Here is a 23,254-nt window from a genome sequence, read left to right as displayed (position 1 = left end):
ATAGATGACGAAATTTATTATTAAAATATTAATTATAATAATAGTTAGAAAAAATTAAATGTGAGAATTTATTATTAAATAAAATAAAAATAAAAATATGTATATATATATATATATATAGTAGATGATGAATTTAGTATTAAAAATAGGGTTTTGCTAACATGACTTCGTGTCACCGTGACGCATTTAGTACTTTCAGTTCAAGCGTTTAGTATTTCAATTCAAGTGTTTGATATTTTTAGTAATCATGATTAGTACATGCGTTTTTTGCTTCTACTTTCAATGTAAGTGTTTAGTATTACGATTAAAGTGTTTTGTATTTTGTAGAATCCTTCGTAAATTGCAAATGTACTAAATACATTAATCAAAATATTAAACATTTGAACCAAAGTACTAAGCGTGTCACGATGATACGAAGTCATATTAGAATTTTTTTTAAAAAATATTATTAAATGAGAGAAAAATATAAAAATAATGATTATATTTTTTAATTAAGAGAGGAACGGAGTACAGTGGAGTAAAATTCTACTCTAAAACCAAGGGTAACCTTACTTATCCTCACAGGGATCCCCCCATCACTTTCAAACTTATAGCTAGTACGGATCGTATCGTTTATGCGCATGTGAAGCTTCAATATCTCCGTTGTATTATCCGCAGCTGTCTATTTCTGGGACAACCTTAATGAACGAATGGATATCCAAATTCCACGATGGGACACTGCCCTCCTTTGCTTAAAGAATGTTACCCACACTGAGTCCCCCCATCATGATGATGACGATGATATTGAGAGCCCTTTTAGCTAAACCTCATTTTCTTATGTCGTCTTCATGTTTCCCAAACAGCTCCCACTCTTGACTTCCACTATTGCACACCTGTTCCACTAATAAGATATTTTTTTTTGTTTCTATTGCTCGAGTGAAATTCTCAAACAACTACATCAATTGATGCTTTATAGCTAATGGGCGATGTGTATTTTATGTGACCTCTCATTCAAACTCATCAACCTTGCCAATGAGTATTAATGTTAATCTATATATTAATTTTACTCCAAACTCAATTGCCTGCTATCGGACTGGCTAGGGCAGCGTCCCAACTTGATTATGTTATTAGGTCTGGCGGATATCTTGATAAATTTTTGTGTTTATAGGCATTGCATCAGTGTACGTGATTTCCACAAGATTGCTGCCTTCCTCTAATTAAGGAGATGAATCAGCCGGACCAAATAGTGATTACACAAGTGCACCACATTGTATATATGCTCCGATGTCATGTAAAATTTTGAAATGACTAGCATCATCTCTTTTAAAAGGTAAGACTTGTTAATTACCCAAAAAAAATGGTAAAACTAACTAAATATAGCCTGATTTATTCATTTATTTACTTAAGTATTTATTTATTTGTTTATCACTAAATAGGACGCAGTTGCCTCGGGGATCAGGGAAATTAACATCCGGCTTTGCTCCAAGAAGTTTGCAGCCACTTATTATAAAAAAAAATTTAAATATATTATAAAAAATAATAATAAAGCGGATTGCTTCAAATATTTTGACATTTTTTTTCCTTAAATAAGGTCTCGAGATCGAGTTTTATGAATGGAGAAACGTTGAGACAGTTATATCACTTAATGAGTCGACTTGACTCGAACTAGATTAGTCAATACACATTGAATTTTGAGAACGGTTCGAGGAAATAAATTTGTTCTCTGTAATTTATTTTATAAATTAATGACCCAATGAATAACTAATTCTTGACAATAGTTTTCTAATTTTAATAAATGATGCTTGTCTGATAATAACCTTATTGATAGTTTCTAAAATCTGATGGAGAACTGTTCGATACTGCTATTTAATCTATATGAAGACCTATATTTTATATCATCTTTTAACTCACATTTTATATTTAGTTCAAATAAAATTTATAGTGACGTGGCTCATCGATTATTTCTTTATGTATTTATATATATTTTTTGGTGTGTATGCTGGTACCTGAAAGCTCAGTGAACCGCGACAAATCCAGTTCGAGTCGGGGATAGCCCATTAAAAATCGAACTCGAAATCTTGTTTAAGGAGAACAAGCCCCGAACCACTTGAACCAATCCATATTGGTTATGTATCTGTATATATTTAGATGATAGAGAGTGTAATTATTTGCTTAAATTTCATGTATTGATTTTTTATTATTAAAATTTCCATTTTGTGCCGCAAATCGTTAAGAGTAGATTGCATAGAAAAATCACGTGATTTATCCAATGCGTCATTTTCTCCAAAATTGAATATCATTATACATTTTTTCGGTTATAAGAGAGGTCCATTGACCTAATATAATGAAATAAAAATCTTAATAATAATAACTAATAATGACATACGAATAATCTCACTTAGTATCCAATAATTTAAAGTCTCATTTATGCTTGACCAAAGTGCGAATTCTAATTTACTATATATGTATATGTATTTGCGTGTGTATATGTATATATATATATATATATATACACACACTGGATTGTGTACCGCCATAGTCAAGTGGGTTTTTTGTTAATATTTTATTTGTTACAAACATATATATCGTAACTTGGGCAAACTAGTTTTTAGCAATCTGTACAAATCAATTAAATGGCCATTATCGGGTTCCGCGTGAAAGGGATATGAATGGGTATGGTACTGAACGTACTGGTCCAAAGGGAAAAGGGCATGCAGCTCATAAAAGAGACCATTCAACATGTTTGTGGAAGCACCTACTAACGCCGTTGTTTTCGGATGGATTGATGATTGGCTCTCCTAAACATGCCTTCGTGTAATCATAATCGGAAAAACTCTATCATCTATTTATAAGTCGTCGTGGTCTCAATCCTAGGCTCTATGACTACCTGCATTGAGGGTCATCAAGCTTATTGGGCGGTGGCGAATTATCCATAGCTTTTATTTTAAACTAGTGATCTATCCCGTGCGTAGCACATGTTTATTATTATATATTGATTTATCATTTTTTATAATTATTTACATTTAAAAAAATAAATTTGCTTATTAAGAATAATATTGATTTTCAATTATTAAATAAAGTCAAACAATAAGTTCAATAAAATTGGAGTAATATTTGTGGAAAAATCAGAGTAATTTTGAGTTAAAATTAAAGTAAATTTAATGATTCAATGATAATTTTATAAACTAACTGCCCCATGCAATTTACAGACTATATAATAATAATAATAATAATAATAATAATAATAATAATAATTTATTATTATTATTATGTCAATCCTACTTTAGCTTCTAGACAATCCGTGTACATGTAGACATAGTTGGACGGTTATTATTATTATGTTTAATGCTATATTTGATAATTCTAAAAAATATTATTAATATATATGTATATATATACTAATTCACTCAATAGTCTATTCCAAATTCTACAACAAAGAGAATGTGGACGAAGACAGCTATTATTATAAATATAAATAGGGAAAGCTAATTTTAGTCATTGATCTTCAGCATTATTTATATTTTCATCTAATATAGACTTATCCTCAACCTTTCCTATTCAGTTTTTCTCATGGTATCCGAATTCCATCCATAATACTGATACGACATTTTATTTAAATAAATGTAAATGAATTTTTAAAACAGAAAACAAAAATAATGTTAATAATTTTTTCTTAAAAAACAAAAGAAGATGACCATCTAATTAGAAGAGATAGGCGGAGAGCCACCATAGCTCCGGTGAGCCCCTTCATGTGTCTATGGGGTTGCTGGAAACTTCGGAGGGGAGAGACGGCTACTGACGAGGCCACATTAGTGGAGATCAAGGGATCTCAGTCTATGGTGATCTCAGCAAGGGAGCGGTGGTTGCTGGCGAGGCCTTCTCTCTCTCTCTCTCTCTTCCCATTCGATTGTCATGGGAATTACAAACATGAGGGGTTGTTTGTAAGAAGAGTGAAAGGTTACTTTTGAATTTTAACTTTTATAAAATTGGTCATATTTTCATGGGAATAATTAAATTATTTTCCTACAAGAACTTTGAGTATAGAGAATTTCTATCAGGAATTCTCTTATATGATAGAACTAGATCCTCACTCACGCTACGTGGTTACCTAAATAATTTTCTGTTATGTAATTTCTTTTTTGGAAAGTGTTTTTATAGAAATCAAAATGCGTTTTTGGTTTTTGAATTAATCATTACATGTCTTTTAAATTAAGAATTAAACCATCCTTTTAAGAAAGAATTAAACCTAAGTAAATGAAACTATTAGGGAAGTCAATCCTGGATTTATTGGCCACTGATATTATATCTTTATTTCCTTGCAACCTACTGTAATTAGCTAGCTGTATATTTTCTTTCCTACTTTAGCTTCTAGACAATCCGTGTACATGTAGACATGGTTGTACAATGATTCATTGAGCTTGAAAATAATGGAATTCCTTTTCTCCAAAACTTACATGGTATCAGAGCCAAAAGGATTTCTAAGGCCTATGAAAGAGTGAGATAATGAGCAGTAACAAAGGGAAGATGATTGATATCACCTCACCATACTTTCTCAGTACAGCAGATGGCACGGGAGCTGTGCTCGTGACTTGCAAGCTCACGGGCACAAATTATTCAACCTAGTCAAGGGCCATGTTCAATGCCTTACAAGCCAAGAACAAACTCGGCTTCATTGATGGAAGGCTGGAGAAACCTGCGGAGACAGCAGAAGAGTATGGAGCATGGAAAATTTGCAATGCTACAGTGATTGCTTGGATCTTTAACTCGTTCGATACGAGTCTACACGCCAGTGTTGCTTATGCTGGTGAGGCTAAAGCAGTCTGGGATGATCTGAAGCAACGGTTTTCTCAAGGGATTGCAACAAGATATCAATAGATCAAGGCTGAATTGAGTGTTTTGAAGCAAGATGGACTCACAGTTGGGAAATATTACACGATATTTAAGCGGTTATGGGATGAGTTGGATGATTACTCGCTTATACCAAATATACATGTACCGCTGTAACTGAGTTTATAAAGCAAAAAGAAGAAGAGAAGATTCATCAGTTTTTAATGGGGCTCAGTGCAATTTGGGACAGTAAGATCCCAAAATTTGAGATATGACCCTTTCCCATCAATGGCAAAGGTTTACAACATGATAATCTTAGAAGAGAGTCAAAAGATGGCCACGAGAAGTCGGGATGTTAGCATGGAAGGCATTGCTCTTGCATTAATGGGCAGTGATCGATTAGGAAGGAAGAGTTGTAGTTATTACGGGAAGAATGGCTATGAGAGGGCTGAATGTTATCATTTAATGCCATGCAGCTATTGTGGGAAGAATGGGCATGAAAGGGTAGATTGTTATCGACTAAATGGCTATCCTGTTGATAAGGGAGAAAGGAGAAATAGTCTCGGCAGGAAAGAAATAAATCAACAGGGAAGAAGACAAGAAGGCTAGAAGCAAGCAAAGGTAGACAACCAACAGAGAGATAGAGCTTGGTCCACTGGATATCTAGCCAATGATAACCCTTTGGTAGGTTCGTGGAAAGGGGGAGCGGCTGCCACTATCACTGAAGAACAAGTCCAACAGATTCAACAACTGTTGGCTATGCTAGGACAGAACAATAAGAGCACTCTTGAGCAAGTCTCTGGTATGTCCTTTAACTTGGCCTTGGGAGGTTCAAACTGGATACTTGATACAGGAGCTACACGACATATCACAGGAAATGTAAGTTGTATGATTGAATCATTGCCAATTAAAAAGCCACACCCGATATGGGTTACTGATGGAAAGTTTGTCTATGCTAGAAGAATTGGGATAATTCAATTAGGACTTGACTTTCTATTAAAGGATGTGCTCTGTATACCTGAGTTCACTTGTAACCTTATCTCTGTTGGGTGTTTGGCTAAGGATATGAACTGCATGGCCACTTTTTCCTCTGATCTCTGTATGGTGCAGGACCAAACCACGAGGAAGGTGATTGGAGTGGCTAAGCTACTTGGGGAACTCTACTATTTCGGGTGTGTGGCAGCTCACTCAACTCTAGCATCTTTTGAAGGACAAGACTTAGAGAAGTGGCATATGCATTTGGGACACCCATCATGAAAGGCAATGTCTTTAATCCCTGAAATAAAGCTACTTGGTGCTGAACATAAGGCTTTTGATGTCTGTTTTAGAGCCAAACTAACTCAAGCTGTGTTTCCTTATAGTTCAAATAAAGCGAAGCAAATATTTGATCTTATTCATTGCGATATATGGGTACCGTATCATACCCTTCTCTATCAAGATCACACTTTTTTTCTAACAATATTCGATGATTATAGTAGAGCTACATGGGTGTTCTTAATATGCGAGAAGGCTGAAACACAATGCAAATTATTTGAATTTCATCGTATGGTGGCAACACAGTTTGAAACGTCGATGAAGGTGATAAGGACAAATAATGGAATTGAGTTCCTTTCAAGAGCAATGCGAAAATTTTATGCTGATAATGGAATCTTTCATCAGACCACATGCGTTGAAACACCACAACAAAATGGCAGGGTCGAGCGGAAACATCGACATGTACTGAATGTGGCAAGAGCTTTGCGATTTCAAGCACAACTTCCTATAACATTATGGGGAGAGTGTGTGTGTGTTGACCGCAAGCTATTTAATTAACTATACACCCACACCAGTGTTAGGAGGGAGAAGTCCATATGGGTGTTGTTTGGTTGGCGTCCTAGTATTGGTCATTTGCGTGTTTTTTGGTCTTTGTGCTATGCTTTATACAAACTGAAGAATAAAAACAAATTTGCAGATCGGTTGAGAAAGTGCATGTTTCTTGGATATCCCTATAGAAAGAAGGGATTGAAAGTATACGATTTAGACACCAAAGAGGTGTTTGTTTCACGAGATGTCATTTTTCATGAAGATGAATTTCCTTTTGCTGCAAAAGCCAAGGAAAGTGGAGAGAGTCTAGAGAGATCAGTTTCTACAACTAGTGATGGAGATGAGTTTCTTTATTTTTGAGCTGAGGGTGGACATCATGATAGTTAGAATGATGAACAAGACACTGAAGTCAACAACAGGGGGAGTGATGGTAGTATAGTTCAAAGTTCCTACCAAACAGGTAGTGGCTCAGGCAGGGAGACACTTACAAGAGGCAGTTCAGCCCACAGGCGGTAATACTGAGCAACTCGATGAACAACCATCTGAAGAAGTCACTCAGCATGGAGAGCAAATGCGAGAGTCTATAGAACATGATGGAACGAGGCAAATGTTGAGGAGGTCTGGAAGGGTAACAAGGGTTTCCACTCGGTTGAAGGATTATATACCATGCTTGAGTGCTACAACTACCCCTCCCCCGCCCCGCCCCCCCCCCCCCCCCCCCCCCCCCCCCCCCCCCCCGGCCGCCGCAGCAAAGAATGATGCTCCTTCTCCTTCCTCTAGTATGGCCTTCGATATTATGCATCATCTTTCTTATGATCGTTTTTCAAACTCACATAAAGCATTTGTAACATCCTTGGATTCCGAGGTCGAGCTAAGCACGTATAAGCAAGCTATCCATGATCCACGATGAAAGGCAGCCATGCTTGACGAAATACATGCCTTAGAGAATAATAATACGTGGATTGTGGAATCATTACCACCAAAGAAGACACCGATAAGATATAAATGGGTTTTTAAATTTAAGCGTAGAGCTAATGGCAGCGTGGAGAGATTCAAAGCTTGACTTGTTGCAAAAGCCTTCACACAAGTTGAAGGAATTGATTACTATGAGACGTTTGCCCCTGTAGCTAAGTTAGTCACAGTTCGATGCTTCTTAACAGTAGCCCTATTTTGAGATTGGGACCTTCATCAACTCGATGTCAACAACGCCTTCCTTCATGGGGATCTCGAAGAAGAAGTTTACAAGGAGATGCCCCCAAGTTTCAATTCAAGTGATCGACGTCGTGTATGCCATCTTTGACAGTCCTATGGACTGAAACAAGCCACACGCAATTGGTTTTCTAAGTTCACTTTTGCATTACAAGAGTTTGGCTTTCAACAATCTGCAGCAGACCATTCATTATTCACATGGTCTAAAGACAACGAATTTCTTGGTATCCTTGTCTATGTCAATGATCTTATCTTGATAGGAAACAATCCAGCTCGTTGTACAGCCATCAAGGAACATTTCCATCGTCATTTTCGCATCAAGGATCTCGGTCATCTAAAGTTCTTTCTTTGCATTGAGATTACTCGTAAAGGAGGAGAAACGTTTCTTTGTCAATGCAAGTACACACTAGATATATTGACACAAATCGGCATGCTTGGAGTTAAACCTGCCACTTTTCCCACGGAGCAACAACTTCAGTTATCCTCTGAAATGGGATCGAGGATTTCAAATCCTGGACAATATCGCAGTCTCATAGGACGTCTTGTATACTTAACCGTCACATGACCGGAGTTGAGTTATCCAGTCCATATCTTGTCTCAATTCTTGCATGATCTGAGACAACCACACTAGAATGCAACTATGCGGTTACTTCGATATCTCAAAGGTACACTAGGTCAAGGAATAATTCTCAGGTCATCATCTCTTCAATTATCAGCGTACTACGATTCGAATTGGGCTAGTTGTCCAATGACTCGCCGTTCTTTATCCGGGTATTTCATTACTCTCGACGGATGTCTCATCTCTTAGAAAACCAAGAAACAAACCACGGTTTCTAGATCCTCTGCTGAAGCGAAATATCGTTCCATGGCGGTTACTACAAGTGAGATATTATGGTTAAAAAGTTTACTTCAATCTTTCAAGATTAATCATTCAAAGCCAGTACAGTTATTCCTGTGATAGCCAAGCTACTCTCCACATTGCAGTGAACCCTCTATTTCACGAGAGAATAAAGCATAATGGAATCGACTGTCATTTTGTCTGAGAACACCTACAGTCGAAAACCATTATTGCCTCTCATGTATCTACTAGATTACAACTGGCAGATATCTTCACCAAAGCACTTGGCAAGGATCGTTTTTAGTTTCTTCTCGGCAAATTGGGCGTTCATGACCTTCACGCTCCAACTTGAATGGAGTATTAGGGAAGTCAATCCCGAATATATTGGCCATTTATATTGCATCTTTATTTCCTTGTATCTTACCCTATTCACTGTAATTAGCTAGCTGTATATTGTCTTTTCTATTTTAGCTTCTAGACAATCAGTGTACATATAGACATGGTCGTACGATAATTCATTGAGATTAAGAATAATAGAATTCCTTTTCTCCAAAACTTATAGAAACTAATAGAGAAATAAGAATGGGGATGTAATAGAAAGAACAACGATATAGGAAGATAGAAATTAGAGGAAAGAGAAAAGAGGGAGAGCAAAAAAATAAAAGAAATAGTCACAAGATACCAACTCAGAAGCAAGAGGTTTTGGGTTTAATCATCACAAGTGGAATTTGTATATCTCTTTATCTCGCTTTATTTCATGTCCTTATACTAAGCCATGGGTCTCATTTATAATCGAAAAAGGAAAAAGAAATATTCAAGAGTTAGTGGCGAAGAAAAGATTTGAAATAACGTTAAAGATGGTGTAGCTCAATTGCGCATGCTTTCACTTGGTAATCAAGAGATTTCATGTTCGATATTTAGTGGGACTACTCATGTCCCTTTTATTAGCTATTATGATTTTTATTTCATTATATTAGACTCTTGGGCCTCCCTTATAACCGTAAAAAAGATTTGAAAATAACAATTTATTCTCAAATATAATGGTTACTGATTTTTCATGTATTTGGAGGGAGAGGAGGGAGAGGATTTGGAGGGAGAGTATTTCTCTTGTTTAGGAGGGAAGGCAGAAGGAGGGATTTGGAGGGAAACACTCTCCCTTTATTTCCCCCCATTGATAAGAAATTCTTAACCCTCCAAATTGAAAGAATTTAGAGGAACTCGTGTATTTTCTACTCCCTCTTCTACACAACTCTCTTTGCAACAATTTTTTTTTAAACTTGTGTAATATTTTGTTTTTCTTCACTTCTCTCCTCTTATCTCCCTTGTTAACTACTCTCAAACAAGAGAGTTCATTTTCCTCCATTTCCTCTATTCTCTTGTCTTCTCCTTCCCTCTTCCCTCCTCCTCTCTCCTGTCCTCTCTTGTCCTCTCCCTCCCTAAAAAACTCCCAAACATAGTGTAAGAGAATAGTTAGACCACAAATTCCCTCCCGGTATAATAATAAATAGAGCTAAACCCATGCTATGCGCGGTGTGACTAAACAATTTTTATGATCTTTATTATGTGTCTATTAAAGTATAATTCATTTTTAAAATGAAACTACTCATTCGTATTGTTACGAAATCTCAAACATATTTATTAATAAAGAATTAAAATAACAATAAGAATAAAGAATTTCAGTTGATAAAATTAACAAATAAAATTTTATAAGAGAGGATTTATTAATGAGAGGAAAGAGAGTATAAAGAGAGGGCTCACGCGTGCGATTTAACAAAAAAATTTAATTATTGATTCATTAATTATCTAATTATGAGATTCATTAAATTATTTTGGGAAGGGAGAGAAACGGGTAGGATGGCTATCGACGGAATTTGAGGCGGAGGGGGAGAGAGAGAATAAGAAAGAAAGAAAAGTGGAGTGTTTCGAGAGAATGTTGGAAGTTAAAGGTGAGTTGATGGTTGAACCATGATGGATTAATGAATTCATCCCCAAAAATTGTCTAATCTAATGCTTCCATTTTTTTTTCAAATTATCTACTATGTGTGAGATTTTAAAATGTTACAACCGTACAATCTAAAATATTAATATTGTTACATATGGTATGGTTTATATATTTATTACTCAATACTCCCCCTCATGCTTGGAGGGGGACAAACGCATGTGCGGCAATATCGAACCTGCGCAGGCCCATCATTGAATTAGTTTTGCTGAAAAATCCATGGGACTACTTGGACTTAGGGCCCATTTGTAATTCAAAAGTTTAAATTAATAATGTGGTCCTCGAGAGATGCATATTATATCAAATTCAACCTCAATAAATTTTTTATATCAAATTAAACCTTGACAGATTAAGTGTACAATCTCTTTCATCAATATCTCCATTAACTTTAAAAGAAACTGCTAACGTATACATAAAAGTGCCACGTGACACACAATGATTGGGCAATAAAAAAATTCTATGCATATATATTTTATTTTTTTATGTATACATATATATACATATATAATATAATATTTCCCTCTCTCTCTCTCTTCCTCCCCCTCCTCCGCCCCTGCCTTTTCCCACCCCTTCCTCCTCTTATCCTCCCCCCACTATGCCTTACCCTTTCCACCACACCCAGTATCTCCCTTACTCCCCACCGCAGCCTTACTCCTACCACCTCTACTAGGAGGACCACCATTTCTTTCCTAATGTCCACCAGGCTAACCCCTACCCTCTTACCCCCAACCCAAATTCCAGTGGTTGAGCTCCACCATTTCAGGTCATGGTTGGGATCCCGAACAACTGATGTTGAGCTCCTCTCCTGTGGCTTCTGATTGCTGCTTCTAATCCCGAATGCTAGATCCCCTCCCCGCCTTCTCGTTCCCAGATCGATTTGGCCCTCCGCCTCGTCCTCCACCAAACTCGCCCTCCTCCACCCCTTCTCGACAACCATCACATCCTCGGCCAGGTCGAGTTCAAGCAATGGGCCCCCACATCCTCGGCCAAGCCGAACACTAGGTCCCCTCCTCTCCCTCTCCCTCCCAGATCGATTTGGCCTTCGCCTCGTCCTCCAATGAACTCACCCTCCTCCTCCCCTTCTCGACGGCCCCCATATGATCGACCAAGCCGAGTTCAAGCAGTAGATGGCTGAGCTCTTCGGCGCGGCTTCCCGAAGCCCACTCCCGCCATCCCTTATCTCTCTATCCTCATTTGCCGAAGATTTTTTTTTTAGATTTGTTTTTAAAATTTTCAGATAATATTAAATCATACAATACTTCATTAAAGAATTAACAAAAATAAAATGATTTTTTAATGTTTTCCATCCAGTTTTTAACGGAAAATTGACGAAAGGATCAATTTGATGTACATTTAGTCGGTCAGGGTCAAAATTGATATAAAAAATTAATTGAGGTTCAATTTGATGTAACATGCATCTCTCGATGACTAAATTATTAATTTACTCGAGTTTAAATCAATAAGTTACAGGACTTAAGTATTATATAAACCCATGGATTTCCTCTTAACTTTTCCATGTAAGATAATACTCTGTCCTTCTACCTCTAACATCTGTCCTCACATGGCAATGTATTATCCTACACGTTCCATGTGCCTTTAACCGTTGGCCCTTACCCCGAGGTCTTTCACTGGGCTACAACATCCATCTGGATTAGGGCCTACTGCTACACTAAGATAACGGGCCCGTTCGAGGCTCCGCACTAGTCTATGGCTGCCCATTTTTAACTACGAGCCTATTGCCACACTCAAACCCTAGGCTTGGTGTGTGTGGGCCCTAGCATACGTGATTGGGCGCGCATACTGGTTACCTAGTTTCTTATACCATTTGTTGGAAAATCCTTGGTCCTACTTGGACTTAGGGCTTATTTGCAATCCAAAAGCTTAAGCCACTAGGTTATTGAACCCAAAAATTATATAAACTCATGAATTTCTTATCAACTTTTTTATGTGGGACAATACTTTGTCCCTTTACCTCCGCTACTCGCCCTCACATGGCAACATGTCATCCTACATAATGGGCAGGTCAGAAAGTTGAATTTTAGACGAATATTCTTTCTCCCATTTGTATTAGTACAGATAATAGATATAATAGGTAATAGATAATTAATAAGCAATATAAGATATTGTTATAACATTATTATATATACATATATGTATATTATTTATACTGGAGATCTCCCTAGCGGTATAATTTTTAACTTTCAAAATTACTCTTAGCAATATATATATATATATATATATATAATATTAAAAGCAGGAACGAGGCGTCGAGAAGAGCCACGTAGGACGGAGAGGCATTTTCCTTGCGCGACCCTTCCTGTGAACCCAATAGCAACTCGACAAGTGGTGCAATATTATACTGACACCTCGCTTCCGAAACTGAAATGACTTACAATAAAAGATCAAAAGACTAACTTATAAATGAATCTATTTAACTGCACTTTGAGGCTTTCATGCATTATTTTCAAAAAGGGAGAGTAATTTGAAAAGTATTGTTGTTTTGCACTAAAGGAATTTAACGATTTGTACTAAGCTATTAGAGGATTTCACAGAAGAGCTGTGAGATCTTTGATCTGTGACATTGAGGCTTTCATACATTATTCTCAAAATGGGAGGTGGAGTAATGTGGAGAAGTGTCATTGTTTTGCAATAAAGGAATTTAACAATTTGTAGTGAACTATTAGGGGATTTCACAAAAGAGTATGTGAGATCTTTGATCTAGATTCTGAATCACTTTTATTGAATCAATTTTCTGGTCCAATACTATTTTTAGTTTGTCGTATTTAAGGATTTATTATGTCCCAGGTTATTGGAGGCATACTTGATGAATGATATGGATAAACAATTGATGTTGACAACGTTCAAATGGATTAAGATGCAAAATCTTTCATCACGTTTCATTTGAGACGTTTCTTAAAAGTTGAAGCTACTTTCATCTCATACCATTTGCTTGAGATACTTTTCAGAAGCTAGAGCCACTTACATTTCATTTGCTTCACATTCTATAATTTTGTCAAGTTGAGAGTGGAAGTCGTTTTCCAAATCAAGATCGCACCATATTTTTAACTTGAATGTTGATTAATATTTTACAATCATATTGCATCAATATCGAAATGTTCAAACTAAAATTAGGTATTATGTAAAAGGATATCCTTCTCAATATACTCGCAAGCTCTTTAAATAAAATTATAATAAATTAAGATGATAAAAAAAATTCTTCCTTCGCTCTTAATATTTCTTACATAAGTCAACATATATACATATCAATTACAATATTTTTTTTATTCATGATGTCAATCAGTTATGTTTCATATTTGCATACGTAAAAATATAAAATAAAAAAATGATTGGGTTAGCCCATGCATATATGCGAGCTTATTGTCTGGTTTACAATTAATAGTAATCATTAAATAAAAAATATAATGGTAATTTTGTAACAAAAGATACCCGTATTTTCTCTCCACCACTCCTCCCACTCTCTTTTCTATCTCTATTTCTCTCTCCTCAAAGTCCCATGCAACGCATTCTCCCTTTTATTTGTTTTCTTTATTCTTGAATTCTTTCATTTTTACTCAATATATTTTATTAAATTTATTAAAAATGAATAACACCGAAGATATCTTGAATTTGATATATTAAACCTTGTTTAAAAGTAAATTTTTTAGTATATATTTTATCATTTTGTAGATGCAAGGATATGCTCTTATAAATATATATAATATATAGATACACACAAACTTGATTTTGCTTGGACATAGGGATACGAGCTTCTGTAAACTATACTAGGCCTTTGGTGGTGTTGTGTTGATGGGGCCAGTCCTTGCGTTAGTTGTTCAGTTCGTCTTATATGTTTATAGTTCACTTCTGCTGTTTACTATTTTATTCATAAAAAAAGCAGTTTTCAAAAGGGTTAATCACCTAAAAAAGTCTAACCTCTGTACTTTTTTTATAAATATAGCACGATTTTTGAAAAATACCATAGAAAGATATGACATTTACATTTTTTTTAATTATAGCACGACATTTGGAGAGTAGTACAAAATGCACGACTTTGACACTTTTTCTTAAATATAGCACGACTTTTATAAAATAGCACAAAAAAGTACGACCTTTAAGAATGATCGTCTTTTTTAACATGCTATAATCGCAGCTAAATCTGAAAATTGTACATTTCTGTACTTTAAAAAAAAATGTTGTGCTATATTTATGAAAAAATTGCAAAAGTCGTGCCTTTCTATACTACTATCCAAAAGCCGTGCTATATTTAGGAAAAAAAATGCAAAGATCGTGCTTTTTTATACTATTTTCTAAAGATCGTGCTATACTTAGAAAAAAGTGCGAAGATCGTGCTTTTTTAGGTGATTAAGCCTTTGCAAAAATAAGGAGTTATCGAAAGCTTAAGATGGCAATAACAATTGATCATTTTTAATTGTTTTTTTTCCTCCAGAGGAGATAACAAAGCTTTTCATTCAATCAGATATGCTCTCTCTGAACCATGCCCAATAACATTCTTAAGCCTCTAACATATTAGAGAGAGAGAGAGAGAGAGAGAGGGACAAATAGGGGGTCTCTAAGCTGTAATAGAGACTGAGGTAAGGGCTGGTATCATGGTCCAGAGTGTAGAATTATGGAGATAATGTTCGATACGGACAATCAGCAAGAAATTGATGAATGAAGCCGTTTGCGAGAGAGAGAGTGGGGGAAGTGTATTCTGTTACATAGAGTTCCCGTATCAATTGATTATACATTCTAAATAGCGGCCAGGAATGGCTCTAGAGGGCGGAGCAGTCCTTTGTCAGGCCGCCCGTGGCCACCTTCCTTGCATCTGCTTGGCCATCCGCTGCCGGCCAACTTCTCGGAATTCCCAATCTCACCCCTAACATTCCCGCATTTCCCCTTATTCCTGTCCTCCACCTCCTCTGCCTCTTGATCCCCTATCTCTTCTTGTTCTTCCTCCTCTATCTCTTCTTGTTCTTCCTCCTGTGTTTCCATTGTCCGGAGGTCGCAGTCTTCATCGTCTTTCCACAGCCTCAGCCTTAGGCGGCCCTCGCTCCGCTCCATGTGGAACAACTTCTGCCGAAGGGACACCGTCACCGCCTCCAAGACCAGTCGCCCATCCCCCCTGTGTGGCCTAATCTGGACTCCCGTCGACCCGCTGATTGATGTCAGCGGCGGCGGGAAGCTCCTGCTGCAGCTCAGTCTCCTCGCATCGAGCAACTTCCTCGGCTGCTGCTCCATCAAGGGCTTCTTGATTTCTTCGGGGGCAATCGAAGCAATGCTGATGTCAGCGCTGCTGACGTTGCTACTCCCGCTCTCGCTGCCCAAGCTCTCCGTGCACATCTCCAGGCTCTTCTGGCTGAGTGCCACCGAGCAGGAGCACTTCATGAGCGGGTGGACGTACGCCCCGTCCCTGTCGCCTCCGATGACAGCTTCCTTCATGCTGTCGGCATTCAACGCGGGGGAGCTCCACCCCATTACTGGGTCGGAGTTTTTGCGGTAAATAACAGTTTTGACAGTTGATGGCTCAAGGGTGTTGGCGGTGATAATTTTCTTGGTAATTTCGGGTTCAGGCTCGGTTGCCAGCCCATAGCTTTGGGACATCAGCCCAAGAGTCCGAGAACAGCTCGGTTTCAGGGGAGCCAATTTGAGGTGAAGAGTGAGCGGCTCCACCAGCCTTGGCTCAAGGCATGATTGCAACCCTTGGCACACGCTCGACGACATCATGCTCTTATCCACAACGTCCTATTAATTAAATGCTGCAAGGCCGTCGGATTTTCTAGAGCCAAAACGAGACGGAAATATATCCGGTCCACAAAGAAAACTTAGGCCGAAAAAATGACAATAAGTAGCAGTCTTGTGGAATAGAAGTGTTATTGGATTATGAAGTGAGGAAAGGAAAGGAGTGAACATGATGAGAGTGAAGAGGAAGGGGGTGGGGATGAATTTATAGTTGGGGAGATGAATGGGGATCGGGTTGGAGCCTCGTCCGCTTTCATAGCGTTGACGATGAGAGCTTTTGATACCCACTAGAATTGAAACAGTTTTTACACTACCACATATTGCCCAAATATTGGACTCCTTATGAAAATAAATAAATAAATGAGCAGGGGGGATGACTATTAATGTAAAATGGATGGTCATCCATGTTCCCTTTAAATAATATTTCTAATTCGAATTTTATAAATTGATAAAATCCATGCTGAAAAAAAATTTATTCCCTAATGGATCGATCTGGGTCGAACTAAATTAATCGGATTCAATTGGATTTCTAAATAACAAGATGTACATTGAGAAAAGAAAAGACTTCTTAACATGAATAGACATGTGATTTGCTCAACATCCCAAATTTAACACGTTGTTTAAGAACTTAAACGTTAAATGTATATGTGGCAGGATTCCACATGTGCAACGGTGGGCCAACAAGCATATCACGTAAGCATTTAACGTGGATTTTTTGTGGAGATAAGAGGCCATGCTAAAATGGAGACAAAATTTAAAACACGTATCTTTTGGTATAATTTCTTAAATTACGTGTTAAATCTAGGATTTTGAATAAATCCCGTGTCTATCTATGTTAAAAACCAAAAGAAAAAAAGGGATGACTGGGAATTTCTATTTTATTAAGAGAAAGACAAGAAAAATACTGGTTGTGTTAATGATTCTGCAGTATGTAAGAAAATAACATCCTCGTACAAATATAGACTAAAAACGTGGTACAAAAAAAAAGCCTCAAAAAGTGACGGTCTGAATTCATTCGTTATTATGTACCCAAATTGAGAGACAAAAAGTGAAATGTGATATAATCGGTAAACTATTTAGGAGAAAGGAAAAAAGAGGCAGTTGATCAATTATATTTTTTATTGGTGAATTTTACCAATAATATAGGAGCTTAAAATCAATTGAAAGTATCTCATGGTCAGAATCAAGATGATATCGAGCGAATATAACAATCCACCGAACACACTGTAATTGCATCGGAAACTAGAAGGAAAAAAGAAAAACAAGTAGTTGATGGAAACAAAAAGTGTGATGGTACTTTACTGCATATTACACATGTTGGTGCTTGTGCTTTAAATACTCAAATCTCATCTTTTGACCGTATATATCTCCTGTATACTACGTTCCTGACCTAGCCGGTAATCTTATTTCGGTTCATCAACTATGTCATAATCTTAATGGCTTGCCTGGCGGAGTACGAATCCTTTGTCACTACCATCACTCGACTTCTTCATCGGGAACAAAGGCTTCGCCATTTGCATGACTCCCCTGAAGACTCGACTTCTCATGCTTTTACTGCTCATGCAGGCGGTTCTCCCACACAGGTCGTGGTAGTGGATGAGGTCGATCCAACAATTTTAATCCGCGACACGGCTCCAGCATTGTTCATGGCCTCCGGAGGTGATCGTGGCTTTGTTCGTGGTTCAAATTATGGCCAATCTGCCTCCTCTTTCTCTCAACAGCCCGTCTGATGTGGTCAGGGTGATCAGAAGCAGTACACTCCGTCGTTCCGTCAATCAGATCTTCTTGTTGCTCGACCACCTAGCCTACTTGCCAAATTTGTGATATTCCTGACCATACAGCCAAGCAATGCTGGCAACGATTCAACCATGCTTATACGGCCTCAGAAGTTGCGGATACATTCTCAACCCTACAAGTTAGATAAGCTCCTGTTGCTACTTGGTATCTCGACGGTGGTGCCTCTGCTCATATGACCGATGACATTGGTAATCTCTGTAACCCATCTCCCGTTTAGCGTTCACTAAGGTTTCAGTAGGTGATGGTACTTTACTATGTATTACACATGTTGGTGCTTCTGCTTTATGGACTCAGTCTCGTCCTTTTGAGTCTATCTCCTGTATGTTACGTTCCTGACCTATGCCCATAATAATCTTACTTCGGTTCGTCAATCAGGTCGTGATAATGATTGCTTTATTAAGTTTGATGGTCATTGCTTTTCTGTGGTCGTGGACTTGGAAAAAAATACGAAAAGAAAATTACTTTGATTTTCCAAATTAGAAAGTTGCTTAAGAATTTATATTATATATCAGACTCACACACACACACACACACACACACACACACACACACACACATCTATAACAAGAAAAAAACAGAATTTTTATTTTCGGAAGTAAAAATTATACAAAACTTACTTAACTAGTCCTAATGTGCTAAAAAAATTACTTTAATTTTTACAGATAAAATTCGTTCAAATTTGTATTATATATCCACATATATATTTAACAAGAAAAAAACAAATGACAATTAATCTATAATTAAACTTTTAACAAATGAACTAAAATAAAACTAGAACAAAAGAAAATTAAAAAGAAAAGTCAAACATGAAAGATGATAATAAAAATACTTAAAAGAAAAGAAATAAGTTATAATCAATTCGTAGAAATCATGGCATTTTAATGAATATGTTAAAAGATCTAAAACAATTACACCTAAAAAATTACAAAATAAAGAATGATTATAAGATATGCTTAAAAATAATAAATACAATCTTACAGTATTATTTTTGATGAGATTGCAAATGTTATGAAATTACAATAAAATATATGGAAATCGGTAAATTAAAGGAAAGAATTAGCCTCAAAATATAAGATAAGTTTTAAAATTTTCATAATATATACATTTTTAATTTCTTAGAAAATATTGTGACTTATAAAAATGCAGTAAAATATAAATTTAAAAAATTTGAGAATCTAATAATTATTTTTTCATTTTGTGAAAGCTATTAATTTATTTTAGGGGTAATTACACTGGTGGTCCAAAAAGTTTCACTAATGTATCAAGTTGGTCCAAAAAGTTTTTTTTGCTATTTGATGGTACAAAATGTTTCAAAAATGTAACATGATAGTACAAACCGTTATCTCACCATTGACACCGTCAAGCGAAGCTGACGTGGCCGACATGTGGCTCTGATATGTTTTTAGAAGTTGATGGAACGTTACATGATAGTTCAAACTCTTTTGAAGTTGTCACTTAATGGTCCAAAATATTTTACAGATGTAACATAATGGTATAAAACATTTTACAGATGTAATATAATGGTATAAAATATTTTACAGATGTAACATAATGGTATAAAATATTTCTTTAATTAACTTAAAGGTCCATCCATGTCAACGGTGAGATGACGACGTCAATGGCGAGATAACGGTTTGTACTATCATGTTACAATTTTGAAACATTTTGTACCATCAAGTAGCAAAAAAAAAACTTTTTGGACCAACTTGATATATTAGTAAAACTTTTTGAACCACCAGTGTAATTTACCCTTTATTTTAATAGGATTATATTAGTGAGACATTTTAACTCAATTATAATAAGCAATGGAGTTACTCAATAATACTTAGAATAAATTTGTGTAACGCACAAGATAATAATCTGGTAAACTTTTAATAACTATTGACAACATGCATTTTTGGAGACTTTGATATATATTTATATAAATATATATATATATTGTTCCAACCATGGATTCTGATTGATACGCAATTAACAAAAATTCCTTCCAGTCTCAACTGCCCCAGATTCACAAAAAGGAAGACCCAGGAAAAGAAATAATAAAGTAATGCTTCTTCAAAAGACCCAAACTCACCAGCACACAATCAACTCCTAAAGTTTATGAAAAGAGGATTAAAAAATATATATCACTAACAAAAAATTAACCTTAAAATTATGAAACTCGAGTCTAACTCGGTAAACTTAGACTAAAAAAAATCACGGAACTAATTTGTGCTTCAAAATTTTCACGGAGTTATTAGTTAATCAATAATGACTTATAATATCTCCCACTCATTTATATTAAATCATACCTTTTCTTTCCACCGAAAAAGTCATACCTTTTTCTTTCCACCGAAAAAGTCATACCTTTTTCTAAGGAGGAATATGGAGTGGTCACTCACCGTCAATTTAGAATTGAGGAAGTTCAAGGTCTGATTATTACAGGTAAAAAATTTTATGGTCATTTGTTTCCGTTTCCCTCTATCAGATTCAAGGCCTCCCCTTTAACTGAAAAAGGAAAAATAATTTTCCTCATAATTGAGCAAATAACAAGCAATACATTCATACCCAAGGCTAGTTTTTGACATGGTCTACCACCTGAAAAGCTTTTTTACTCAATCGACCGAATACAAAAAAATGAAAGGAAGAAAAGAAAAAACAATATCAGCACAAAGCATCTGAATTGCGTTAAACACTGACATAACCCACTTGCAAGTTGCAAGTCTCCTGATTGATAACACCATTTCTAATTGGTTCGTGCCTGCAATTCTGATGTTAGTGGGCAGACAGAAGCAGCCCTCAGCCATTAGGGCAGTTGGAAAATGAGAGGGCGGTGACCAAATCTTCTTACCCCAAGGAGGGACAATATTGTACCTTCTACAGGGGCATAAAGCTAGCTAGTGAAATAGCAGGTGCCTTGTCTAGTATTGCGCACCATTAATCATCATGGGATAGAGCAGCACTTTCCCGACCGTGCAATCGACGGCCATCCCCATATGCTCGGATGCGAGAGAAACACGATAGAGTCTCGAATTTGAACCTTGAAATTGATGGAACAAGGAAACCGTGTTTTGATCTTCATAACTTAATTTGTGGTCCAATATATACAGTCATCATGCATGATATTATGCCAACGGCAGATAGTAGGGTGTAAGTGTCGTGGGAAATTACGAGTTATGAAGAAAAATGACTAAATAGAGAAAATAAATTTCATACAAAATAATAATATTATTATGAGATTTCAAGTACAACAAATTTCACTTGTATAACACATTAAAATAAAATATAAAATTTAAAGGAAAACACTCTTCACTTCTTTACCCTTTATATGCCTCTCAGGCCGATATAGCTTATTCCTAAAATTTGACCTCAGTTGTGCTTGTTCAATCTTAAAGTCCTATAAGCTCGCATTGACTAGGCTAATGTTGCTTCTAAAACTCCTCGACTAGCGAATCCACCGGCTTCATTGGGCCCTTCCTAATAATTGTTACTTATAAAACACAGAATTTCCACTTCAGCTCTTATAAATGATGAAATGTAATTTCCCTCTGGTTACCCTCAATCCTATGAATGTACCAACAAATGCCATAAAACTTATTTGATTTAGGTGGCTAACATGATTAGATAGTAACAAATTATATTTGGTGGAATAAAATAGTTCTGCAGATTGTTTAGTAAAATCGGGTGTCAAGAGACCTTCTGATTTCCTTGCTTAGTTGTAGGTGTCCGTTGTAATAATTTTTGTGACTATCATTTTCTTCAGCTCATTTTTTTTTATTTCAGTTATAATTTTTTTTTGTATGTTTTGTGATCTTCTCCTTGAATAATCACCTCCATTAATGAAATATGAATGATTTATCAAAAAAAAAATTAGTATATGTTGATCAGAATGATAGGTGCGCCATATGCTTAATATCTAGAGAGTATCACTTTTCTTATCGTGAAATAATAGACTGTTTCTCACTTTTTACATATGGCTAAAAGAGAGGAATTGGGTCCTCTACATTGAGCATGTCCAAAACTGAGATAAAAATTTACAATATGAGACATATAATGTAGGAATTGTCGCTTTATTATGTGCAAATTGATCTTTGTTCTCAATATTCTCAAATATGGTAGCTAACTTATTTTAATCTGCCCATATAACGAAATAATGTATCCATGACCCTCCTAAGACTCCGGATCAATTGCGACTTCAAAGTTTGAGGAAAGGTGGAGCATCAATCAGCAATTCCAAGAGCAAAGACAACTATAGTCGATGCCCACAGATTGTTAGGGACGCACAGGCCAGAGTTCTCTCCATGCTTTTGAAAACACTCCTTCTTGTAATCGAAAAGCTTGTACCCCATAGGATGTAGTGTCGTTGAACATCTCTTAATTGCTTCAGCCTGTGGGAATACGTAGGTAACTGCTAATATTGATATTTAAGCAAGTGATTAGAAAAAAGATGCAATTACTTGACTCAGATTATGAAATGCTTTTGTAATATCTGAATTACACGAAAAAAATTAGGAAAGTAAAGAAGATGAAGAAGAAGCTAAGGAATGACCCAAACTTTGCCACTCTCCTTACGATAAGTATATATTTTTGTGCCTAATAGGAATCTTTCTTGATCAAAGGAGAGTAGGATGTGTAGATTAGCAGTGACTATGGGCTTTTATCTATACTATAATAAAAAACTAGATCTACTCCACTCTGTCCTACTTTTAGTTTCCGAAAATACCCATATCATATATTGTTCAATTAATAAGGAACTTTGGATCAAGGTTAAAAAAGTAAATATCAAAATATAACTACCCACTACTCCCTCTCCATCCCCATTTTTTCTCCCTTGCTCTCTAACAGTATCACACTCATCTCCTTGAGAAGGAAACCGCCTCACTTTTATCTTTTTATTTGCTACTTTTTAGAATTTCTTTCCATTTTTCAACATTACATTTCTTTAATATTTTTCCAAGAAATAAAATATTTTAAGAATATAAAACCTTAGAAATTACATTACTGATTTAACAAAATTGTGAAAGCATGTATAATATGGCACATATCGCCAAATAAACTTATCATAGTATTTTTAGATTGGAAAT

At 36.1% G+C, this 23,254-nt stretch overlaps 1 protein-coding gene across 1 annotated transcript; it reads right to left on the bottom strand.

The window, feature by feature from the left end:
- Nucleotides 1-15,351: 15,351 nt before the first annotated feature.
- LOC116210483 (protein FANTASTIC FOUR 1-like) lies at nucleotides 15,352-16,563 on the bottom strand. Its single transcript, XM_031544359.1, has one exon. The coding sequence runs from the start codon at nucleotides 16,377-16,379 to the stop codon at nucleotides 15,405-15,407; it is 975 nt and encodes a 324-aa protein (XP_031400219.1). The 5' UTR covers nucleotides 16,380-16,563; the 3' UTR covers nucleotides 15,352-15,404.
- Between the last annotated feature and the right edge of the window lie 6,691 nt (nucleotides 16,564-23,254).

Source organism: Punica granatum, chromosome 6 (genome assembly GCF_007655135.1).
Source record: "Punica granatum isolate Tunisia-2019 chromosome 6, ASM765513v2, whole genome shotgun sequence".
Taxonomy (NCBI): Eukaryota; Viridiplantae; Streptophyta; class Magnoliopsida; order Myrtales; family Lythraceae; genus Punica; species Punica granatum.
Note: the sequence above shows the minus strand (reverse complement) of the source record. Positions and strands in the feature narration are given on the sequence as shown.

Bases quoted from the DNA above. Each gene is read 5' to 3' on its own strand.
- LOC116210483 (XM_031544359.1), bottom strand. From the start codon at position 16,379: ATGATGTCGTCGAGCGTGTGCCAAGGGTTGCAATCATGCCTTGAGCCA.